This window comes from Hemicordylus capensis, chromosome 1 (genome assembly GCF_027244095.1).
Source record: "Hemicordylus capensis ecotype Gifberg chromosome 1, rHemCap1.1.pri, whole genome shotgun sequence".
Classification (NCBI taxonomy): domain Eukaryota; kingdom Metazoa; phylum Chordata; class Lepidosauria; order Squamata; family Cordylidae; genus Hemicordylus; species Hemicordylus capensis.
The window spans coordinates 163,241,903-163,264,682 of NC_069657.1; the positions used below are offsets into that span (position 1 = coordinate 163,241,903).

A 22,780-nucleotide genomic window follows, 5' to 3' on the forward strand; every position below is an offset into this window, starting at 1 on the left:
AGGTAGAATATGCTGAAGAGGAATAGATGGAGGATGAGCCAGTTGCAAGATTTATAAATTGATATGGGAAGAAAATATTAATTTTTAGACAAAATCTGCTAAAGAAATAAGGCCTTATTATTTCTAGTAAAGCCTAAAGTTCAAACACCAGCCAAAATAATGTTGCTTTCATTATGTTTTAAGATACTAATCTGAGAGAAGACTAAGGCTCTCTTGTCTAGCTAAATTCTTACCCAGTATCTTCCATTAATGCCAAAGTGATCCGGGAGAAAACCCTGTTCTGTGTGTGTGATCCAGTCATTGCTTCATTCTGAAAGTAACCCCCACCAAATATTGTTAGCTTCAAAAAAGCAATTAAAAGATATACTACATACTCTCAACCAGGGCTGCACAACTTTGGCCCTCCTACTGTTGTTGGACTACAATTCCCATCATCCACAGCAGCCAATAGACAAGGCTAGGTATTCTAGTGCAGCAAGAGATGAAAGCCTAAGTTGTCCAGCTCTGCTCTAAACACTGGCTCAGTGAAAACCTGTTTATTTCACATGGATAATATTCATGCTCACAGCTTTATTCTCACCCTAGCTGTTACAAGAAGGAGTTGTGGAGCTAGCAGTAAAGTGAGTCCTACAGTGAGTAGGTGACTTGAACTGTTTATATTTTACAATGTGCAGTAAATATGCCAAAGCTCTGGACCTAGCAAGAAGAATGTTGGAGAATATTAGCATTTGCTCTGCGTTTAGTTGGAAATCTTTCTAGAACACTTATTCAGATATTCTGAAATGCAAAAAAGAAAGCCAGTTCATCAGTCCTTGAAGAATCATATCAACAACAAGCAGTCAGTTCTGGAATTCCTGTCTAATTTGTAATCTTAGTATATTAAACAAGGTGAAAGCTGGACTTGCAGGATCCCAACAAGAGTGATGCAGATTATATTCATAAGTGCCCCATAACACATTATTTAGTGGTCAGTTGCTTTGTTCAAGTAATTTCCAGGAGATCCATTTCAATAATGGGCCTTTCAATAAGGCCCATTTTTGGGCCTTCCATGTTTAAATGTGAATTGTGGAAGAGAACATTAGTCAGAGCTGGATAACAATAGCAAGGTTATCCAGCACTGCTGCAAACAGAACATGAACCTTCTTTATAAGAGGGACACATACACACACACACACACACACACAAATTCCTCCTTTTGGTATAAATAATTAGTTCTTAGATTCATGGAATTATTTATAACAATTGCCACTCAGTGTCTAGAACCAGGAAGCTGACCAGGGGATCCAAGAGTTGCTAAAGCATAAGTCACATGTGGGCTGAAATACAAGTGGGTTTCTCTAAATGGCACCTCTGGTATTTTCTTGTAATAATTGAAATAGAACTAGCAAAATGGAGAGATTAAAAGAAATAGAGTCAAGAACAAAGCAGTTGCCACAATGAACATATCACTATCCAAAACCTAAAAGATATAGAAGCTCTAATCATGTTTTAAGAATATCAGGCATCTGTGTTCAGATGCTTCTCTTACTCAAAGAGTTTTATATCATCCTCTATCGTAATTCTGACAAGCTTTGCCAGAAAAATATTAAATAGAAGTTTGAGGGCAAGAGTCGTAGGGTGGGGCAAATGAGGGTGCTTTGGATATTCTATTTTTGAGCCCTTTATTTAACCTTGCATCCTATGCTATTCCTTTGACCTCCAGCTAAGCTATACAGAGCAATGAAATACTTGTTTCAGTTTACCCCTAGTAAAATACTAGAGACAAAGCCATGTGGGATCATTAAAGTCTAGATTTCAATCGATAATGACCCAACATAAAAAACCACATCACAATGAGCTGTACTAACCTCCAACAATCGCTTCTCCCAATGATTGAGCTCAGTACCCATGCCACCTTGATTTTCAAGTTCCATTCCCTCTAGAATTGGGCAGTTAAAATGTTTCCGGGCCTCCTCCTCCAGAAAGATACATTAGAAGACAAATAATGAGCAGTACCCTTACTTCAGACACAAAAGCCAAGTTCTTTCCTCCTACATATCAAGTGCACATTAAATGAAAGAGGGCTACCCTCTTCCTGCAAAGATCTTGGATGATAATCTCCCAGTATCTAGAAGAAACCAAACAATATTGCTTCACATTCACAGCATTCAACATCAGCTAAAGAGAAGTGATCAAAAGTTAATCTGTGATAAATCTCACAGCTGCCACAAGGAACCCCCCCACCACCAATCATTAGGCAATTATTCAACTCCTTAGGAATATTTGAATCACACAAAGAATAAAAATAGACCAATATATACTTAAACAAGTTGAGGGCCTACAAAAAAAATCACAGGGGGTGGGGAAAAGAGGGGAAAGCTAAAGTATGGAACCACCCTGCTAATCCAATGTTCTACTTTGTTCAGGTTTGGGATGGGACAGCCATCTCAGTACCCTCAAGATACAGCACATGAGGGCCAGGGTAGGGTGTTTAAACCCTCTGTCCACACTGTATGGTATAACTGGGGGGTGGGGGATTGGGCTTGGAGGTATGTGTCTGATGGCATGCATTTCCCCCATTCCCAGTTTCCCCTCCTTCTAGGATCCTTTAATCTCTTAGGATAAGGTGGCTGTAGTCTTGCCCCTTTACAGCTTAAATATCTCCGAGGGGAAGAATTTGGATCCAAGGAAGCAATTTTCCTGCAATTCTAATTCAGTGCCGCTACCACCAAGACCTCTTTAAGCTGCAAAGGGAACAGACTTGGAACACACTTCCTAATGAAATTAGAGCCTCCCCTTCTCTAGATGTTTTTAAGATGGACCTGAAAACATACCTGTTGAGTCAGGTTTTTAACGTTTTAGAGTTCTTATCTGTATTTTAAACTGCTTTAATTGTGCTAATATTTTAATTGTGGTGTTTTTGGATTGTGAACTGCCCAGGGACTCGTGTATGGGGTGGAATTAAAATGTGTTAAATATAATAGAGCTCCATGCAAAACAACTGAGCCCTAGGCTGAAGGGAAGCCAGCAGCAGGCCACTCTGCCTAATGGCCAACCAGCACACAGATAGTTTGGGCTTGCAGTATTCTGTTCTCATGCTGCCAGGGTACCATGAGGGCAATGCACATGCATAGCCCTCAGTCTTCCCTTTTTGGGGTTTCCTTGTGTATGCTGTCTCCCCACCTTTTAAATACACAGTTTTTTCTGTATTCCTAAAGTAAGTAGAACCTCACATCCCATGCTCATGGGTGGCCCTGTTTTGCTATCCTACCAGACAGCAAGAGACCAACCTCTTTAGAATTGGAGAGAATGATTATTCTAAAAATAATCATCTCAATGAGCAGAAATAATAGGAGTGAGCTATCCCATGGTTCTCAAGATGTTTAACATCCCTGAGTATAGATAGTTTCTTGAAATTATGTATGATGAATCAGATTTCAGAAAAAAGTGAAGTGATACTTACAACTACCTTAGGCGTTATTAGAAGAAATATATTATGACGCAGATGCTTATTGCCTCGGACATCCCACAACCGTACTGCATTACGAACAACTTTATTGCTCCACTGATACACACCAAGGCTGTTAAGAAATAGACTGAGTTAACACAACTGGAGTCCACTTCTAGATATGACATCTGTAAATGTTAGATGCATTTTAAAAAACTACTATTCATGCAAGAACTGTTTCTTGGTAAACTGTAGGAGGAAGTGAAAGCAAAATCTACTCAGCAAACAAGCCAACTAAGCAAACAAGCATCCGAGTCATGTGAAATATGCAGATGGTAAATCTATATCTATTTCAACATATACCTTTCACTAAAGGGTGGCAGTCCATCTGCATGTCTGACAGTCAAAGGATTTCCATCTTCATCATGATAAAAGGCAAATAGCCCAGCAGAAAAACCCTTTAAGGTAGTTGAAAGACATTTATATGATAAATATTAAGATATGCTTTATTCAGAAGCCAACAAATCCTCAACACACTTAGAAAGCAAGATGCACACACAGGTAGATTCTATCTCTGTCTTTTAAAGCAGACACACACAAGTTCTGGCACAACACAATATTGATATATCACTAATACATCAATTATCACTAGTATTGCCCTTACCAATGCATGAATGATTTCATGTTTCACTGTAGACAACATTCCCACAAACTCCTGAGGTTGGGTTGAGATCATACTTGGACATAGATTAGCATATCCTGCAATTGGTCTGCCAAAAAACAAACACACACACCTGCATCAGTTTGGCACCCTATAAGCTTAGCATTAAGTAGCACAGTGATTTTTCTTTGACTACATCACAAATCTTACACATGTATTTATATAGAATTAAAATGGTATAATCTGAATACCTTAACTGAAATTAGTGCATATAAAAACATCCTCCTACCACCAGTGAAAGGACAATATATGATATGAACCTCTGTTTATTAAAGTTATTTTTTACATTAAGTCATCAAACAGAAAGGTTTCACATACACAAGAGTTATAAGCAGAGGTATTAATTGCTTCCTGATAATGAAATCATATTGCTGGAAAGACACAAACAAAGTGCTATTTGTAAATAATGGCTGGGTTCAGACAAAGTGAGAAACCATGGTTTCCTGCTACTGGAACAAGCCTCAGCACCAGCAAAAACTTTTGATGTCACTTTAAAAACCTCAGTGTGAATTACATATGAATTCTGGGAAATGAAACTTGTTAACTAACTAGACTCCATTTTTATATCTTGGCTTGTGGACTAGTTCCCAAAATTCATATGCAACATGGAACTGCAGTTTGATCTTATACTGAAAGCAAAACCTTTCAATCTTCTTCCCTTGCAGGAAGGTGGGAAAGCATGTGAACATGCAGCTCTCCAAAGCACACTCTTATCACAAGAAACCATGGTTGTTTCCCATTACATCTGCCCACTTTATTGTACACCTTTGTTGATCTTTGTGCTAAAAGTATCTCACCGCCTAGAGATATACATATCAGGCGGTATAGAAATATGATTGATAAATTAATTAATAAATAGAAGCAGCAGCTATTATTCTCTTTTCCTGAACCATAACCTTTACTGATGGAGGTACACTGGCTCCCAATAGGTTTCTGGACAAAATACAAAGTGCTAGTTATAACTTACAAAGCCCTAAACAGCTTAGGCCCTGGGTACCTAAGAGAGTGTCTTCTTCATTATGAGCCCCACCGCCCATTGTGGTCATCTGAGGAGGTCCATCTCCAGTTACCGCCAACTCATTTGGTGGCTACACAGAGACAAGCCTTCTTGGTTGCTGCCCCAAGACTGTAGAATGCACTCCCTGCTGAGATACGATCCTCCCCATCTCTGGCAATTTTCAAAAAACACCTGAAAACCGTTCTTTTCACCTAAGCTTTCTCAGCTTACTATATTGTGGGGGTGTTCATTTCTTATTTATTTTAAAATTCAAAACCCGATTTCGGGGTTTTTAATCACTGTAATTGTTGTTGTTTTTTTAAATTAAAATTGTTAATTGTTATATTGTTTTTTAATTTGATTTAGCCCTTTACTGTTTTAGTGGTGTGTTTTAATTGTAAACCGCCCTGAGCCATTTTGGAAAGTATACAAATCAAATAAATCAATAAATGAATAAATAAAATAAAAACCCCATAACCACAACCACACTCCCATTGTGCCTAAGTGTTCAAGTGGAAACTAACTGCTCAGGAAACAGCTCTTAGTACAATTTGAAAGGACTAATTCACCCCTTCTAAGCAGCAAGAGTTCAGCCAAATATAGTTTGATTTCTTTCTTCCTGTGCCTGCAATTTCTTCACTTTACCTAGATCTCAATTTACACATTATTTGAACCTACTTATAAAAGTGCCAAGTGATGTGTAATTTGGGCTCTAAATAAAGTGAAACATCCACAAAGACAAGAAGTCAAACCATATTCAGTCCAAGCCTTGCCACTCAGAATTGGCAAATCAGTCCTTCCTAAGAATATTTAAGACCTGTGTCCTGGTCTGAAAGTTTCTGTTAGAACACTCCAGCACAGTGAAAAGGAAATGGCGTTACAAGATGGACATCCCTACTTCCAATTTACACACTACTTGACACTTTTAGAAGTAGGTTCAAATAATGTGTAAACTGAGATCTAGGCAAAGTGAAATTGCAAGCAGGGAGAACAACTAACTATATTTGGTTCAATTTTCGCTGCTTAGAAAGGATGAATCAGATTGTACTAAAAGCTGTTTGTTGAGCAGGAAACAAAAAACATGCAATTGAAAATAGTGATGTGCAGAGCAGAATGTTTCAGCTTGAATTGGGCCATTTCAAGCTCGAAACAAAAATGGCCGTTAAATAAATGACCTGTTTTGAGCTCTGAACAAAACAACTCCACTTCAATTTGAAATGTTTCACTATTTTGAGCACTTTTTGGAGGCCTTTCCACACTTGCTGATTGGTTTTCTGGTAATGGTTTCTGGCTGGCTTGCAATCTCCTCCCTTCTTGGTTGGCTTGTTTTCATACAAATCATGCATTGTCATGGGCAACTGTGCCCCCATTGGCTGGGGGGGGGGGAGAGGAAGGGAGAAGTCCAAAAGGAGGGAATTTCAAGATTTATTCAAAGGGAAGGGACTGAGAGAGCCCTTATACTGTGCCTCTCTTGAGGAGAATACATCAGGAAAGGTGGAAGGAAGAACAGGTTGCTTACCTGTAACAGATGATCTGGATGTAATCCATTGTATTCATAAGGAATGGGTTCTGCACCTGTGCAGGGACCTCACGGATCAATTAGCTAGCTCCTCGCGCTGGCCCAAACTGCCACACACGAGACTGTGCTTTCGTTATCCTAGGCAGTTTGGGTGTGCTTCAGTCAGTTTCTGGTGGACCAGCAGGCAATACAACGGATTACATCCAGATCATCTGTTACAGGTAAGCAACCTGTTTATCTGGATTGTAATCCGTTGCATTCATAAGGAATGGGTGATTAGCCAGCTGAGAATTTCTCTAGGCGGTGGGTCACAAGTTCTTAAATGATCAAGGTAGGATATGCTTCAGGACTGCACGTTCGAACTCTCCTTCCCTTGTTTGCCTCAAATCAATAGCATAGTGCTTAATGAATGGCTGGTCTGACGACCATGTCGCTGCCTTACATATCTCTGCCATCGAAATGCCCACTAAGTTTGCAGCCAAAGATGCGTATGCCCTTGTAGCATGAGCAGTTATGGTCTCAGGTGGAGTTTCCCCCTGCCCTGTGTATGCCAACCTGATCGTCTGCACAAACCAGTAAGATAATCTTTGCCTTGTAGCTGGTTGGCCCCTAGACTCCCCTGTGTACATCATGAAGAGTTTGTTCATGGTGCACACCTGTCGTGTAGCATGTAAGCAATACAACAGAGCGCGCCATACATCTAGCCCATGCATAGATGTTTCCAGCTGTGTTTCAGGATCCTGAAAGGTCGGCAGAACTATATCCGCATTAATATGAAATTCCGTTGTAATCTTTGGTCGGAATCTCAGGTCCAAACGCATCATGACCTTGTTTGGAAATATCTGCGTGTATGGACGATCTGCCCTGAGGGCCGCTAGTTCACTAACCCTTCTCGCTGTGGCGATTGCTACCAGAAACACAGCCTTCAATGTGTGTAGTAGTAGTGAAGCCTTCGCCATCGGTTCGAAGGGCTGTTTCACTAAGGCATGTAGCACCAATGTCAAATCCCATTGTTGAAGTGGTCATCGCAGAGGCGGGAACAAAATATTCAGAACTTTTAGACATTTTTTGCATTCCGGATGGGAAAACACCATTGTGTCTCCCCAACCCTTGTGCTCTGACGAGAGCACTACCAAATGAACTTTCAAAGATGTGTTTGCTAGGCCAGACATCTTGAGTGTCATCAGGTAAAATAAGATCTGTCTGACTGTGGCCTTCCTAGGGAAGAAACCATGTCTTCTAGCATACATTTTGAAACGATGCCACTTGCTAGTATAATTCAGCCTCGTGGACTTCTTCCTATTATTCAATAGTATTCTGCTTAATAATTTATTCGCCACGCAGTTAACTTCAGTGTTTCGAGTTGTGGATGCTGAATTGCCCCACAGCTTTGTCTGCCAAGTCTGGCCGGCTTGGCAGTCTTCGATAAATTCCTCTCAACAGCCTTAATAGCACCGGGAACCACTGTTGCCGAGGCCACCATGGCGTGATCAAGACGCCCCTCGTGGCATCCCTGAGTAACTGGGATACTACTCGAGTCAACAATTGTTGTGGCAGAAACAGATAGTATAGTCCCCTGGTCCACTCGTGCTGAAAAGCATCTCCCAGGAAGTGTCTGCCTATTCCTGCCTGTAAGCAGTATGTCCAACACTTTGTGTTCGCAGCCGTTGCAAAGAGGTCTATTTCTGGCCAACCCCAGTTCTCGAAAATAACCTTCAGATAAATCATGTTGAGTTCCCACTCGTGGTGCTGGCCCTGCAGCAATGTCCGACTGAGTCCATCCGCTTGCACATTGTCTTCCCCTTTTATATGCAACACCATTGAGAATATTGAGTGAGCGATACACCACGCCCAAATTCTTTGACTCAATTGACAGAGAGAGTGTGATACAGTCCCCCCTTGTTTGTTCAAGTACACTACTGCTGTGGTGTTGTTGAGATAGACCTGCACTACCTGCCCGCACAGCAGTGGCTGGAATGCCTTCAGTGCTAGGAATACTGCAAAGAACTCAAGGTAGTTTATATGGCTCTTTTTCTGCAGTCCAGACCACCTTCCTTGTACTTGATGGTGCTGGCAATGTGCACCCCATCCCCAAAGGGAGGCATCTGTTGTCAGTCTGCACGTGGGCATGAGAGGTTGGTAAGGAACGCCTGTCAGAAGATTGGCAGACACCATCCACCACTCCAAAGATTTTAGCACAGGCTCCGGAAGTGTAAGTATCTTCTGTTGACTGTCTAGATTCGGTCAAACGTTGCTGAGGAACCACCCTTGAAGCGGCCGCATATGAAGACGGGTATTGCGCACTGTTGTACTGCAGGACGCCATAAGCCCCAGTAGGCACTGAATCAACACCGCTGGCTGACACGGCAAATGTTGAAATAGAAGCACCAGCTCCTTGATCTGCCAATATCTGCTCTCTGGCAAATAAGCCTTTTTCACCTGAATATCCAGCTCTGCCCCTATGTAACTCACACGTCTCTGTGGTTCTAACCTTGATTCTTCAGATTCACTGTGATGCCCAAGTCCTCCAGAAGACGTAGTACATATTGGACTTGCGAACGTAACCCTTCTTCCGTGATGCTGACCAGTAGCCAGTCATCAGGATAGGGATAAATAAGCACCCCTTCCATCTTTAAGAATGCTAATGCTATCACCGCATCCATCACCTTCGTGAACACACACGGTGCTGTGGAGAGGCCGAACAGTAATACCACATATTGGTATGCTGTATCTCCAACTGCGAATCTCAAGTATTTGTGGTGACTCTCGCAAATTCCTACATGAAAATACACGTCTTTTAGATCTAGAGTTGCCGCCCACTCTTCCTGCACCAGGAGGTGTAGGATTCCTTGTAAGGTTATCATCTGAACTTTCTGTTGTCCGCATAACAGTTCAAGTCCCTCAAGTCAATTATAGCACAAATGCCACCATCTTTCTTGGGGATCTGGAAATATCGGGGGGAAAATCCCCACATCCTGTCCACCCACTCCACCTGCACAATCATCTGCTTTTCTAACAACACTTGAACTTCGTCCAGAAGCAATTGGGTCGGTCTGGTGTACTTTATACCCTGAAAGGGTGGCAAAGATTTGAACTCTATTGCGTAGCCAGACCTTATCATCATCAGCACCCAGCAATCTGATGTTATATTGTGCCATGCTTGAGCATGGCTTGCCTACTTGTTGTTGATATTGGCAATCACAAGGCCGGTGGCTTGGGCCCTGGGTGCTGAACCTTGTGTTGTTGTGTGTGTTATTGTGTGCTGTTGAAGCGGGTGGACCTGCCCATCAAAGAGACTGTTTATTCTGCTCCTTATTTTATTTTTGGCCTCTTTGTCACAGGCCATAGGATTTATTATGTTGATAAGATTTATACTGCCTCTTATATTCTCTTCTCTCTTGTCTGTATCCGGAATGGTATTGCTTATTGCCATACGATTGATTCCGTGGCCCTTGGCTGCTTGCACTAGTGGTCATAAAGGTCTTTGCCGTAAATTTAGATTGCTTCAAGGATTGCATAATTGCATCCATAGTTTCAGCAAAAAGCCCTTTCCCATCAAATGGTAAGTGCTCCACCCTATCCCGCGTATCTTGCTGCAGGCCCGTGGAGCGCAGCCAGGTATGGTGGCATAAAGTGACAGCAGTGGTCATTGCACGAGACTCCGTCTCTGTGGCATGTTTAAAGGCGCTCAGTAGATGTCTAGTCACAACTGTTGTTTTTTCATACCCCCCCCCCCGAAGTTCTCTTGGAACTCTTGCGGTGACATAGCAGCAGAGTCTTAGAAAAGCACATCCCAAAGGTGGTGCCCATATCTAGCTAAGCATGCCGAATAATTGGCAATCTTAATTGACAAACTGGATGTTGCATAGACCTTACACCCCAAAACATCCAGTTTTCTGCCCTCCTTGTCGTTAGGCGTTGAATGGCACTGACCTCCCTTCGAAGCAGCACATTCAACAACCAACAAATTAGGTACAAGATGTTTCATCAGGTATGTGTTCTCCTCCTCCTGTATCCGGTAGAGGCCCTCTAACTTATGGGAAGTAGTGGTTGAGGTCTGTAAAACTTCCCACGCCGTCTGTGACGCTTTCGTAATTGCTGGCAGCTTGGAAGTGACACAGGATGTGCTATTTTGGCTTTAGCTATCATGTTTTAGAATGTGAGCCCTTTGGGGACAGGGAGCCATCTTATTTATTTGTTATTTCTCCTTGTAAACCGCCCTGAGCTATTTTTGGAAGGGCGGTATAGAAATTGAAATAAATAAACAAATAAATAAATAAATAATGAAGAAGATGACGACGACGTTATATACTGGATCCTTCAAGTCCAACTCTGGTTGTTTCAACTCCAAACCTAAGGCCTCAGCCATCTACTGTATTTGTATATGATAGGCCTTCAGTTCTTCCGTCGGGGACACTGACGTAGACGGAAGTACATCTGCAGGAAGCTCAGGTTCCATTGGCTCTGATGGGACTGTTGAACTCTCATCATCTGTCTCAGTTGTAGCAGAAGAATCCGCATCACCCAAATCTGGTGCTAAAGGTAAGTCCAGAACAGACTGCACCCGCATCCTTGGCGGCGCAGTCTGAGAACATGCAGTCACCCTTGTTTCACGTGGTGGTACATGCTGAACTGAGTCAGCAACGGCTGCAGAATTTGGCATGCCATAGAAACAGTACTGACTGCCCTGGTTGCTTCCTGGCAAACCGAGGGGTTCTGTAGTCTGTTTCCCTGTTGTGCTTTCCAAATCTTGTATTCAGTTAGTCTACAGGGTAAACCACTGATGAGGCATGTTGAAAACCACAGGCATGAGCCATCTGGTTCGAATCAGCAGACTCTCCAAGCATTGGCAACCTCCAGTGTAAAGCTGAGGGTCGGACAAATAATGGTAGGGGCCTTGTCAGCATTGCCCGATCTGCGGTTTGGGGATGCAATAAGTCAATCCAATCCTTTGTCGTCGTCCGGTCCAAGTCATTTTTAAGTTGAAAGAAGAAATTCCGAGGAGCTATACAATCCGAGGTGTTGACGCAACGGCGGTCAAACAGAAACTGACTGAAGCACGCCGAAACTGCCTAGGATAATGGAAGCACAGTCACACGCATGGCAGTTTGGGCCAGCGCAAGGAGCTAGCTAATCGATCCGTGAGGTCCCTGCGCAGGTGCAGAACCCATTCCTTATGAATGCAACGGATTACAATCCAATGGCTTGGTTTTATGGTTTTCTTCCCAGCACTGAGAAGCTGAGAATAGCTGTGCTATTGCTGCTATAACTATCTGGTTTTATTGAATCTCCGATTGACAAAGGCACCTGGGTGACTGCCTTCCTTGAATTGTGGTCTGTTTTGTTTGCGAGATAGTGTGGTGAGAAATGAACAGTGGCAGAGGAGTGTGTGTGTAATACTTCTTGGAGATTGCTGTGATGAGCTCCATGTCTGGTGTTGAGACTAACTTGTGTTTCTCTCACTGCTCTGGTCCACACTACAATCTGCATTGCAAGGTATACTCAGTCAAAATGAGGGTGATGTTGCCCTGGCTGAGCTTATGGCTATGCTTGCTGCTAAGTAAGGGTGCTGCTGTGGCAGCTAGGAAGGAGTCATAATTGTGTATGAGAGTGTAACTTATGCCAATGATGTTACTGTAGCACAGGCACTGTGGCTGGCAGTGGATTCTGGGTCAGCAATTCATTTTAGGACTGTTTGAAAAAATGTGTGATGTTCTGTGTTGGGAGGGACAGATTCACTTTTACTGTGGGCTTCTGCAGTGTTTTTCAAGGCAGGGTTGCAAGTGGCAATGCAAAATGTGTGCACGGAGTGCAGCTTGTTCTAGCCATAGGGAACAATGGGGAAGCTCAAAACACCCCATTGTTCCCCATGGGTAGCTCCTAGGGACACCAAAGTGGGTTGGGTGGTAGGGCATGATGGGTGCTACCTACCACCCAACCCACAAAAGAAATGGGCAAGTGGGCTGTGAAGGAACGAGGCCTAGACCTCTTGGGTTTCTGTAAATAAGCCCCTGTATTGTTATTAATATTTTCAAACCCTTATTGTAAATAAGCCCTGATAAATGAATTGTATTATATTCCCAAAACATTGTAAATAGGATTTTGTGGTTGCAAATCCCTGTGCATTGAGAAGGCTGGCAGGGTCAAAAGTTCATTCTTGTTTCAATTTTGGTTTAGCATTTTGACAGTTGATTTTGAAGGTGGGGGGAGATATTTTTAAAAGTTGAGAAATTTGTATGTTGGATGGCTTAAAAAACTGTTGGGCCAGAGAAACTGTATATATTGGGAGTGTTTTGAGAGGGAGGTGAGTAAAGTCAGAGTCCTGAGAGAGAGTCCTGGAAAATGGAGGCGTTAACAGTCTGCTGAAGAGAAGACTAAGGAATCCAAGAGTCAGAGTCCTGGAAGGAGAAGTCAAGAGAGTCTACTGGAAGAAGTCAGAGCTGGAGGTTGCAGAAGAAGGAAGAGAGTCTGGATGTCTGCTAGAGTGAATACACACAGAGAGTGAGCAGCCAGCAAGAAGAAAAGCCTTCTAGCTGAAATCACAGCGGGGGAAAGGAAGAGCCAGGCTGGATTGAGCCCCAGACCTGTGTTGTAATCAGAACCACCCAGCAAACAAGATGCTGACAAGAAAGTATGGAGGACTCCGAGTAGGAACAAGTATAGAGTCAGGTCGAAGATGCATTTTTCCAGTTTTTATTTTCCCTGACCTGCTTTGTTAATAATTGTTTTGAATTTCATTTTTTGCTGTAAAAGTAATGTTTTAATTGAACCAATTTTTCTAAAAGTTAATTTTCTTTTTAAAAAATTAGAAGCTTGTTGATTGTCTCCACCCCATGCCTATAAGCCCCTCCACACTACTGAGGAGGAGTTGTTTTTTGCAAGGGCTGTTGTACTAGGCCCAGCTATACCAAAAGTCCACTTGGTGACAGCAGTAAAAAGATTAGGAGAAATAGAGGGCTGTTCTTCCACATGGGTGATTTTAAACAAATTTTTAACAATTAAAACAATTTAATTGTTTTAAGAATTTGTTTAAAATTACCCACTTGCCCATTTCTTTTGTGGGTTGTTTGGCAGGTAGCACCCATCATGCCCTACTACACAACACACTTTGGTGTGCTTAGGAGCTACGCATGGGGAACAATGGGGTGGTCTGAGCTTCCCCATTGTTCCCTATGGCCAGAACACTCAAAACATGTCCAGTTTGTTCTGTCGGAACAGTTGGGGTCAACTGCTATTCCTATTTCAACAAAATGTTTTGGCCATCTGCATTTTGCGCTCAAAACACAAAAGTGAATTGAAAGCTAGGGCGTGTAATCAACTAACTTCACCAGCTAAGATTGAATAACAGTCAAACTACATTCATTAGCCCATATCTGACAGTAAAATAAAATAGGCTGCAAGGCTATTGCCTGTATGATCTCTCAGCAGATAGAGGCTGGGTTTCTCTGCAAACTTGGGAGGTCAAGAGTGCAATACCAGCTTTAGTAGGTCACATAGGAAGAGACTTCTTTCATGATTCAGGCTACAGATGGACAGTCACAGGCATCTACTGTTCAAACAAGTAATTAAAATGCAGAATGGACAGTTCTAATTAGATTACCACTGTCTACACTTCAATGGTTACTAGCCATTATCTTTTCTGATAGTAACTAAAAACTGGTCAGTTGCACAATTTTAAAAGTTTATTTTTACTAAAAGTAGACTCAAATATTTATCAATTAAAGTTAATCAGGAAAAAGTGTTACCTGTCCATATCAGCTTCCAGTTGACAATATGCTGCATATGCAATAATATTTTCTTGGCCACACCTTTCAGTAGTCAGAGCGCTAACATATAATACGAAGTCAGCATCTCGAACCCCTTCTTGGTCTGTTAAACCAGTAGGTCCACAACGCCATTCATTTTCACTACATACCCTACATTGCTAAGACATTACATTCAGGGAAGCTGTGTCAGTTATAGTGAGTGTCAAACAAAAAGTAAACAATCTTCATTGTAAATGTAAGTTTACTCTTTCCATTAGTCTTACACTGAATGAATGGATTGAAATGAATCATCATCCATGGTCTGATAAGAGTTTTTGTTTTGTTTTGTTTTTTAAACAAGGGACTGGTTTGGAGCAAGTCACAATGGGCATGTTCTCAGTGCTCCCCTTCCTAAATGCATGTTCCAAGACTGGAGCTTTGGAACCAGCCAAGGAAGATTTTGTCAGGTCTCCAGATATTTCACAGGTTTCCTAAGAACACTGGTGCAGGAAGCACTGGGTAGATTAATCGACAGATTGGGCCTCAGCTAGACAAAGTACAACATGCTATGGATATCACAGACGTTCCCACGCTGTGGGCTCGGCACTCATTCTTTTACCTCCTCACTGTTAAGGATGTTCTTGGCTCTCTCATTTAGCTGTTCAACTCTGTTGCTGGACCTACTCCTACCTGTGTCCCTTATTTCTTGATGCCACAGTGAATCTTATACTAGTGAGTTCAAAATGCAGAGCACCCATACTGGTCTCTGGGGCAACCTGGAGAGGCCATATTATGCCTGTTGAAACAGTTGCACTGGCTGCCGATATGTTTCTGGGCAAAATACAAAGTGCTGGTTATTACCTTTAAAGCCTTGCTTAGGTCCAGGTTACCTTAGAGAGCACCTTCTTCTACATGATCCCCACCAAACGTTAAGGTCATCTGAGGAGGTCCGTCTCCAGTTATCACCGGTACGTCTGGTGGCGACTCAGAGGCGGGCCTTCTCTGTAGCTGTTCCTGGGCTGTGGAATGCACTCCGTGCAGAAATCTGGAATTTGAATTCATTATTGGCCTTCAGGAGAGCCCTCAAAACCTATCTGTTTGACCTGGTGTTCCAGGGTTTTTAATTTGTTGTAAGTGTTTTTAACTTGCTGTAACCCGGTTTTCCAGGGTTTAACTGTTTTGAATGTTTTAACTGTGAATTGTTTTATTGTCTCTTTTTAATTGTTAATTGATTTTGTTTTGTTTTAATGTAAACCACATTAATTTTTGGAAGGGTGGTATAGAAATCAAATAAATAAATTATAGTGAGGGCAGGGGCATGGGGACAATGGAGCAGGAGGGGAAAAAGTGTCCCTGGACCACCAGGGTCTGGTGGGGAGGGGTAATCAGTGTTCCCTCTAACAGGGATTCTTCCCAGTAGGGATGTGCACAAACCTGTTCAGAGGCCCTTTTAAGGGACTGACTCAGTTTGAACAACTGGCTGTTTGACCAGTTCGAAGGTGGGGGGCATACTTTTGAGGGTGGGGGAGGGTGCCCCTACCCAACAACCCCCACCATGTGTCCTCTTTGGCTGGAGGTGACAGGAAGGACCCAGCGGGCGGGCGCACAGGTGTAGCATACGCCTGGTCCTTCCTGTTACTTCTGGCCAAAGAGGACACGGGGCGGTAGGGAGGTATGCTGCTGCCCCAACGGACACTTTTAAAATTGAGTGCCGGCAGGGGAGACACAGCAGGAGGAGTAAGGGCACCCTCCCCCACCCTTAAATGTATGCCCCCCTGCCTTCGAGCCACCCACTTGACCCCATGCACCCAGCCAGTGAATGAAGCTCTTCACTGCTTGGAATGCAAGGTACCCCCCCCACACACACACACACTCCTTCTCAGTCGGTGTTTCACTGAAATGCTTGCTGGAGGCTACTTTGCCTGCTTCACTCCCACTGAAGCAGGGTGCGGGGGGAGGGACCTAACCAGTCAGCGTTTCAACAAAACACTGACTGAGGAGGATCAGAAGTGGGTCCAAATGCCCCCTGAGCCAACGTCGGGCACAGAGGATGTGGCCAGTACTGGGGACGGGCCACTCAGCCCCACTGCAGTTTCCCCAGTCAATGGTTCATTTAATTGTCAACAGGGAGCTCCCTTCCTCATGAGGCGGCTCAGGATGGACCTCCCTGCCAGCAAGTCAACAAACCGCTGCCTGGGGACACTCCACAGTGGGCCTGAGTGGCCTTGTCCCTGGTATTGGCCACCCCCCGCTACATCTGACGTCAACAGAGGATGTGTGATTTGGGTGTGCATGTTAGTATGCTCACAGTTGACAATAGCAGGGGAGCTACTGGCGAGACCTTGTCTCCCAGCCACCAGAAAGCTCTCTACACCCCTGAGTGAGGGACTCGTGACTGCCATTAGTTTGGTGGCTTCTGTGTCAGAGCAGTGCTGGTCTTCTTGGTCAAATCTAAAGGAGGAGGATCCTATATGAAATTAAAACATCCTCACCTACAGACTTTCAAATTATATCTTGCAGATGAAACCGGGGTGAACCATCTTAGAATCTCTGTCCAGAAACTGACTACAAGACAGTGATTTCCCCCCCGTGGTTTGCTTAATGTGGATGCACCACACATTAAATATTCCATGAGGTGTTTACATTAACTAAAAATGCTGAAACTGTTTACCTCTTATAATGATATAGAATGAATTACCTGAAGGTGTTCCTCAGGAACTATAACTGGACCACACCTTGTATGTTCTGCACAGGCTCCACGGCAGTATCTGTGAGGGTCATCTTTCTTCCTTATGTATTGATTTGTTACACACTGTCTTCAGGCAAATTGCAATGACATTGTTATTTATCAAGGAAATTGATGGGTAAAATAATCCCACATAACTGAATAAGATAATGAGAAAAAGATGCTAAATATCAATGCAAGGAAATATTAGAATGGGGGTACAAAGAAAATTACAGGGCTCTGTGGGCACCAGGAGTCAAAATCGACTTGATGGCACACTTAACCTTGGATATTGGTGGGACAATACTCATCTATACATGGATTGCAAGCTTAAAGAAAGATTTTGTTGATCTATTACAAAGCAGTATAGAACAGCATACATACCTGCTTAGCAGGATAGTACCAGTAGGTTTCCGAACTTGAAATGTCTTCTCTAAATATGAGATAGCTTGTGGGAAAAGCTTATTCTAAGCATAAAGAAAAAAAGATACGCTGTTATGTCAATAAAGATTAAGCTAAATGCTAAAAAATGAAATGGCTAGTATTAGGACATCTTCTAACCATCTTCACAGCTTTGAACTGAATGGGCTAAGCATGAGCCTTATTAAAGATATTGTTATCAGGCTTGCTCAGTTCACCATTTTGTGCCTCAGTGTACCCTCAGACCAGGAACATAACCATTTTATGTCTTAATCTGTTTTGGAAAAGAAACTTTAGCTGGCTGCATTCCAGAGATCAATGCCACCATGCTGAGTGGGCTCTCCAGGTATCCCCAGGTCATGCAATAGGACTAGGGTGGCCACTCTGATTGAGTCTGAGCACATGCAGAGGGCAGGACAGATAGTTAAAGCAAACAGAAACAGAGAGTGATGGGATGCACACTTCTACCTATCCCCTGAAAAAGCCTAAGGTTGGAGTCAATCAACGTTGAGCTATGTTTTCTTAACTTTCTTTCCCCCTCAGTTATTTAACAGCCTGATGAGTAATACTGAGTGAAATCTTTCCCTCCCATCTCTAATCAAAAGGCTACTTGTTGCAAAATACCTTCTGATCACTCCTTTTGTTTTTCAACTATCATCCAAGCTATGATACTCAGGATGTAGGCGATACTAAAAATCATACCTGATATGGAACAAGCATCCAAAATTTATTTATTTAATTTATTTATTTGATTTTTTATACCGCCCTCCTGAAATGGCTCAGGGCAGTTTACAATTAAAAACAGAAACCATTAAAACCAACAACAATTAAAACAGAAATAGAAATATGAACACCAATTAAAAACATCTTAAAAACAATTAAACTATCAGAACAATTAAAACCCTGAAAACCAGGTTAACATTAAAACAATTAAAACTAATTAAAAAACCTGAAAGGCCAGGCCAAACAGATGGGTTTTAAGGGCTCTCTTGAAGGTCAGTAAGGAATTAAGATTGCGAATTTCTGCTGGGAGTGCTGGGAGCTACAGAGAAGGCCCGCCTATGAGTCGTCACCAAACGAACCGGTGGTAACTGGAGACGGACCTCCTCAAATGACCTTAACATGCGGTGGGGATCATGTGAAAGAAGGCGCTCTCTAAGATATCTCGGACCCAAGCCGTTCAGGTCTTTAAAGGTAATAACCAGCACTTTGTATTTTGCCCGGAAACATATCGGCAGCCAGTGTAACTGTTTCAAAACAGGCATCATATGGTCTCTCCGGGTTGCCCCAGAGACCAACCTGGATGCCGCATTCTGAACTAACTGAAGTTTCCGGGCTATGTACAAAGGCAGCCCCATGTAGAGCTCATTATAGTAGTCAAGCCAGGAGATTACCAATTGATGCACCACTGTTTTGAGGTCATCCTCTTCAAGGAATGGGCGCAGCTGTCAGATCAGCCAAAGCTGATAGAAAGCACTCCTGGCCATGGCTTCCACCTGAGATACCAGGGTGAGGCCTGGGTCCAGGAGTACTCCCAAGCTGCACACCTGCTCCTTCTGGGGGAGTTTAACCCCATCCAGCACAGAGAGATCTAACTCACCCCTCAGATTCTGAGCCCCCACAATGAGCACCTCCATCTTGCTTGGATTCAGCTTCAATTTGTTATCCCTCATTCAGCCCATTACTGCCTGTAGGCAGGCATTTAGAGAATGAGTGACATTTCCTGAAGATGAAAAGGAGAAGTAGATTTGGGTGTCATCAGCATACTGATAACAGCCAGCACCAAACCTCCTGATGACCTCACCCAGCGGTTTCATGTAGATATTAAAAATCATTGGTGACAGAATGGAGCCCTGAGGGACTCCATATAACAGCTCCTGTTTTGAGGAGCAACTGTCACCAAGCTCCACCATCTGGAATCTACCTGAGAGATAGGAACGGAACCACTGCAAGGCAGTGCCCCCTATCCCCAACTCCCCCAGGCGATCCAGAAGGATACCATGGTCGATGGTATCGAACGCTGCTGAGAGATCCAGAAGAACCAGCAGTCACACTCCCTCTGTCAATTCCCCAGTAAAGGTCATCCATCAGGCCGACCAAGGCTGTCTCAACCCCATAGCCAGCTCTAAAGCTAGTTTGAAATGGGTCTAGATCATCAGTTTCCTCCAAGACTGCCTGGAGCTGGTCGGCCACCACCCTCTCAATCACCTTGCCCAACCAAGGGAGATTGGAGATTGGCCTGTAACTGTCCATTGCTAAGGGGTCCAGGGAAGGCTTCTTTAAGAGTGGTCTAACCATTGCCTCCTACAGACAGGGGGGCACCCTACCCTCCCTCAGCGATGCATTTATGATGTTAACTAGGCCACCTCCAGCAATCTCCCTGCTAGATAGAGGCATGGATCCAGAGAACTGGTGGTAGGCACCACCCTAAGCAGCTTGTCCACATCCTCAGGAGTCACAGATTGAAACTGATCCAATCTAATACTGCAAGAGGGATAACTGGACACCACCTCCATAGACCTTGTAGAAATAGTGGAGTCCAAGTCGGCCCGAATACAGGAGATCTTATTCGCAAAGAACCCATTAAAGGCATCACAACAGAGCAACTCCAGGGACTTATTGGAAGTAGAAGGAGCAGAAACCAAACTCCTCACAACCCGGGATAGCTCCGCCGAGCGTGAACCTGCAGCTGCAATGCGCGCAGACCAGAATCTCTTTTTCGCTGTGCGCACTGCCACCGCATAAGCCTTCAAATGGGTCACATGCTGAATCCTGTCAGATTCAAACCGTGTTCTCCACCTGCGCTCTAGTCGCCTACCCAACCACTTCAGCCCCTGCAGCTTCTCAGTATACCAAGGGGCCATTTTTGCAGCAGGTCGGAAGGGATGCTTAGGAGCAATCATGTCTACCGCCCTGTTGAGTTCCCTGTTCCAGGTTCCCACCAGCGCATCGACAGAATCACTGGCCGCACCAACGTCAAAATCCTCCAAGGCCTTTTGAAATCCCACTGAGTCCAGCAGCCTTTTTGGACAGACCATCCTAATAAGTCCACCACCCATGTAGGGGTGGATTGCGGCTGTGAGACCAACCTTGACCAGGTAGTGGTCCGTCCATGACAATGGGGAAACCACAGGATCCCCCACCCATGGAAGACACCCCCTGATCTGAACAAAAGACCAAATCGAGTGCATGGCTGGCAACATGAGTTGGTTCAGAAACTAATTAGGATTGGCCCATAGTTGTCATGGCCGCTATGAACTCCTGAGCCGCACCAGCTAAGCCAGCCCCAAAGTGGATATTGAAGTCTCCGAGCACTAAAGATCTAGGAGACTCCAACACCAACTCCGCGACTAGCTCCGTCAGCTCAGAGTCAGTTGGGCAGCGGGGTGGACAGTACACCAACAGAATCCCCAATCTATCCCTAGTTCCCAGCCTCAAAAATATGCACTCAATAAAAGTCAACTGTCTCACAGGGGCCCTGGTAAGAGAAATGGTATTCTTATGGACCACAGCCACTCCACACAGCCCCCACCCACTTCCCCTAGCCTGCTCCACGACAGAGTAACCTGGTGGGAGAAGTTGAGCCCACACAGGACCACTCGCCTCCCCCAACCAGGTCTCGGTTATACATGCCAGGTCAGCTCCCTCATCCACGATCAAATCATGGACAATTTCGGTCTTATTTTCAACTTGAATGCTTGAATCCCCACCATACATGCCCTCAAAGCATATTTTGATGTAAACCTCTCCCATGAGAATATCTCTCTTGCACCTCAACCTCTTTGCATCATGCTTGAGCCATTTGAAGAGAAGAACCCCACCTAGATAACAGGCAGCTATTAACCTGGCTTCCTCTGTCTCTTTTCCCAAGACTTTCACCCCGAAACTCTGTCCCCCTTCCTCAGCACTTCTATGCGGTTAATGTGCATTGGAGGCAACCAAAACTATTTCCAAACAGCTTGCAAGTTGCCTTATGGGGAGACTATTCTCTACCCCAATTACCCTTCAATAGAACAACTTTTGTGTTTCTCAAGGTATGTGTTTTTACATTCTATGCCTCCTTCCAGTGCATCCATATTGTGATCAACTTTCCCAGGTATTTTAAGAATAATATAGCTATTCACAGGTCTGCACCCATTTGAAGCCAATTTCCCCCACTTTGAGCAAAGCTTAGTGGTTACTGCCATACTTCAGAGCAGACCTGGAAACAAGCTATTATCTGAATAAATATGTTTATTATATTATCTAAGTTCTGCACGAAGAACTCTACTTCAGACCCTGTTTCAATGGGAATGGTGGTTAATGTTCATCATATTTAATGCTGATGCAGGTAGAACAACAAACATTGTCCAAAGGTTGTGACAGGAGGTGGAGAACCTATCAGGAAGGGGAGAAGAAAGAGGGTGCAGACCTTCAGCCTGCTCTCACTCCCTTAACTGTGGTCAATAGGACCAGGGGTTTAACTAATTGGGTAGGTATGTTCCAAGAACAAGGGTCACCCCTAGCTGCCATGAGAAGAGAGGCTGCTGAGAGCCCCTCATTTGTTGCTCTGGCTCCTCCTCCAGGCACTGCCCACTATTTTCCAGACAACTTGTGCGTGCTAAGGGGCTGAATGGGCTCTTTCCTCTTTTGAGCAACAAGAGGCAAAAGAGGCCATTGCGCTGCTTACTGCTGAATGAGTCGGCTTTAAAAATATATACTTGGAGATGAGTAGGCAGCAGGAAGAGGGAGAGTAATGTTGCAGGGAGGGTGAGTGTTGGGGTGGGGCAAAAAGTCTTTTAGCATTTCAGCAATGCCCACGGCACTGCAAAAAAGAGAGGGGAGGGCAATGCTCATTTATGGATCATGAGCCCCTTCTGACCTTGCTACACCACTGAGTAGATCACAAAATCCTAAGCCTATTCTAGGTCACCAAATTTCAAAAGCAAATAAGGCTTTTTAAAGAACGTTGGAAAGCACAAATCACTTGAAAAACAAACCAGACTTTTCAGTTAAAGCAACTTCACCATTCCACATTAGTCACCCAACCATACAAGAAGAGAGACATACCTTTATAAGGTGCTTTTTTTCAGGCAACAATCTAGGAAGAAAAAAGAAATTCTAAGAAAATTGTTTCTTTTTTAGTTGTAAGAACATACAACAGCCAATCTCATTTCCCCCATGCATCCCTTCCAAACAGGAAAAAACCCCACCTTATGGAGAGATCCAGCCCCGCTACCACTTCCT

General features: G+C 43.7%; 1 protein-coding gene across 1 annotated transcript in view; it reads right to left on the bottom strand.

Annotated features, from left to right (window-relative positions):
- LMLN (leishmanolysin like peptidase) overlaps positions 1-22,780 on the bottom strand; it is a 35,333-nt gene that overhangs the window by 10,483 nt on the left and 2,070 nt on the right. Inside the window, exons 3-11 of the mRNA XM_053247202.1 lie at positions 22,604-22,634; positions 17,519-17,601; positions 17,108-17,225; positions 14,410-14,588; positions 4,092-4,197; positions 3,791-3,885; positions 3,443-3,560; positions 1,848-1,955; positions 234-310 (exon numbers count right to left, since the gene is read on the bottom strand). Of these exons, the coding sequence (XP_053103177.1) occupies positions 234-310; positions 1,848-1,955; positions 3,443-3,560; positions 3,791-3,885; positions 4,092-4,197; positions 14,410-14,588; positions 17,108-17,225; positions 17,519-17,601; positions 22,604-22,634 (915 nt within the window). The remainder of the gene's footprint in view (positions 1-233; positions 311-1,847; positions 1,956-3,442; positions 3,561-3,790; positions 3,886-4,091; positions 4,198-14,409; positions 14,589-17,107; positions 17,226-17,518; positions 17,602-22,603; positions 22,635-22,780) is intronic.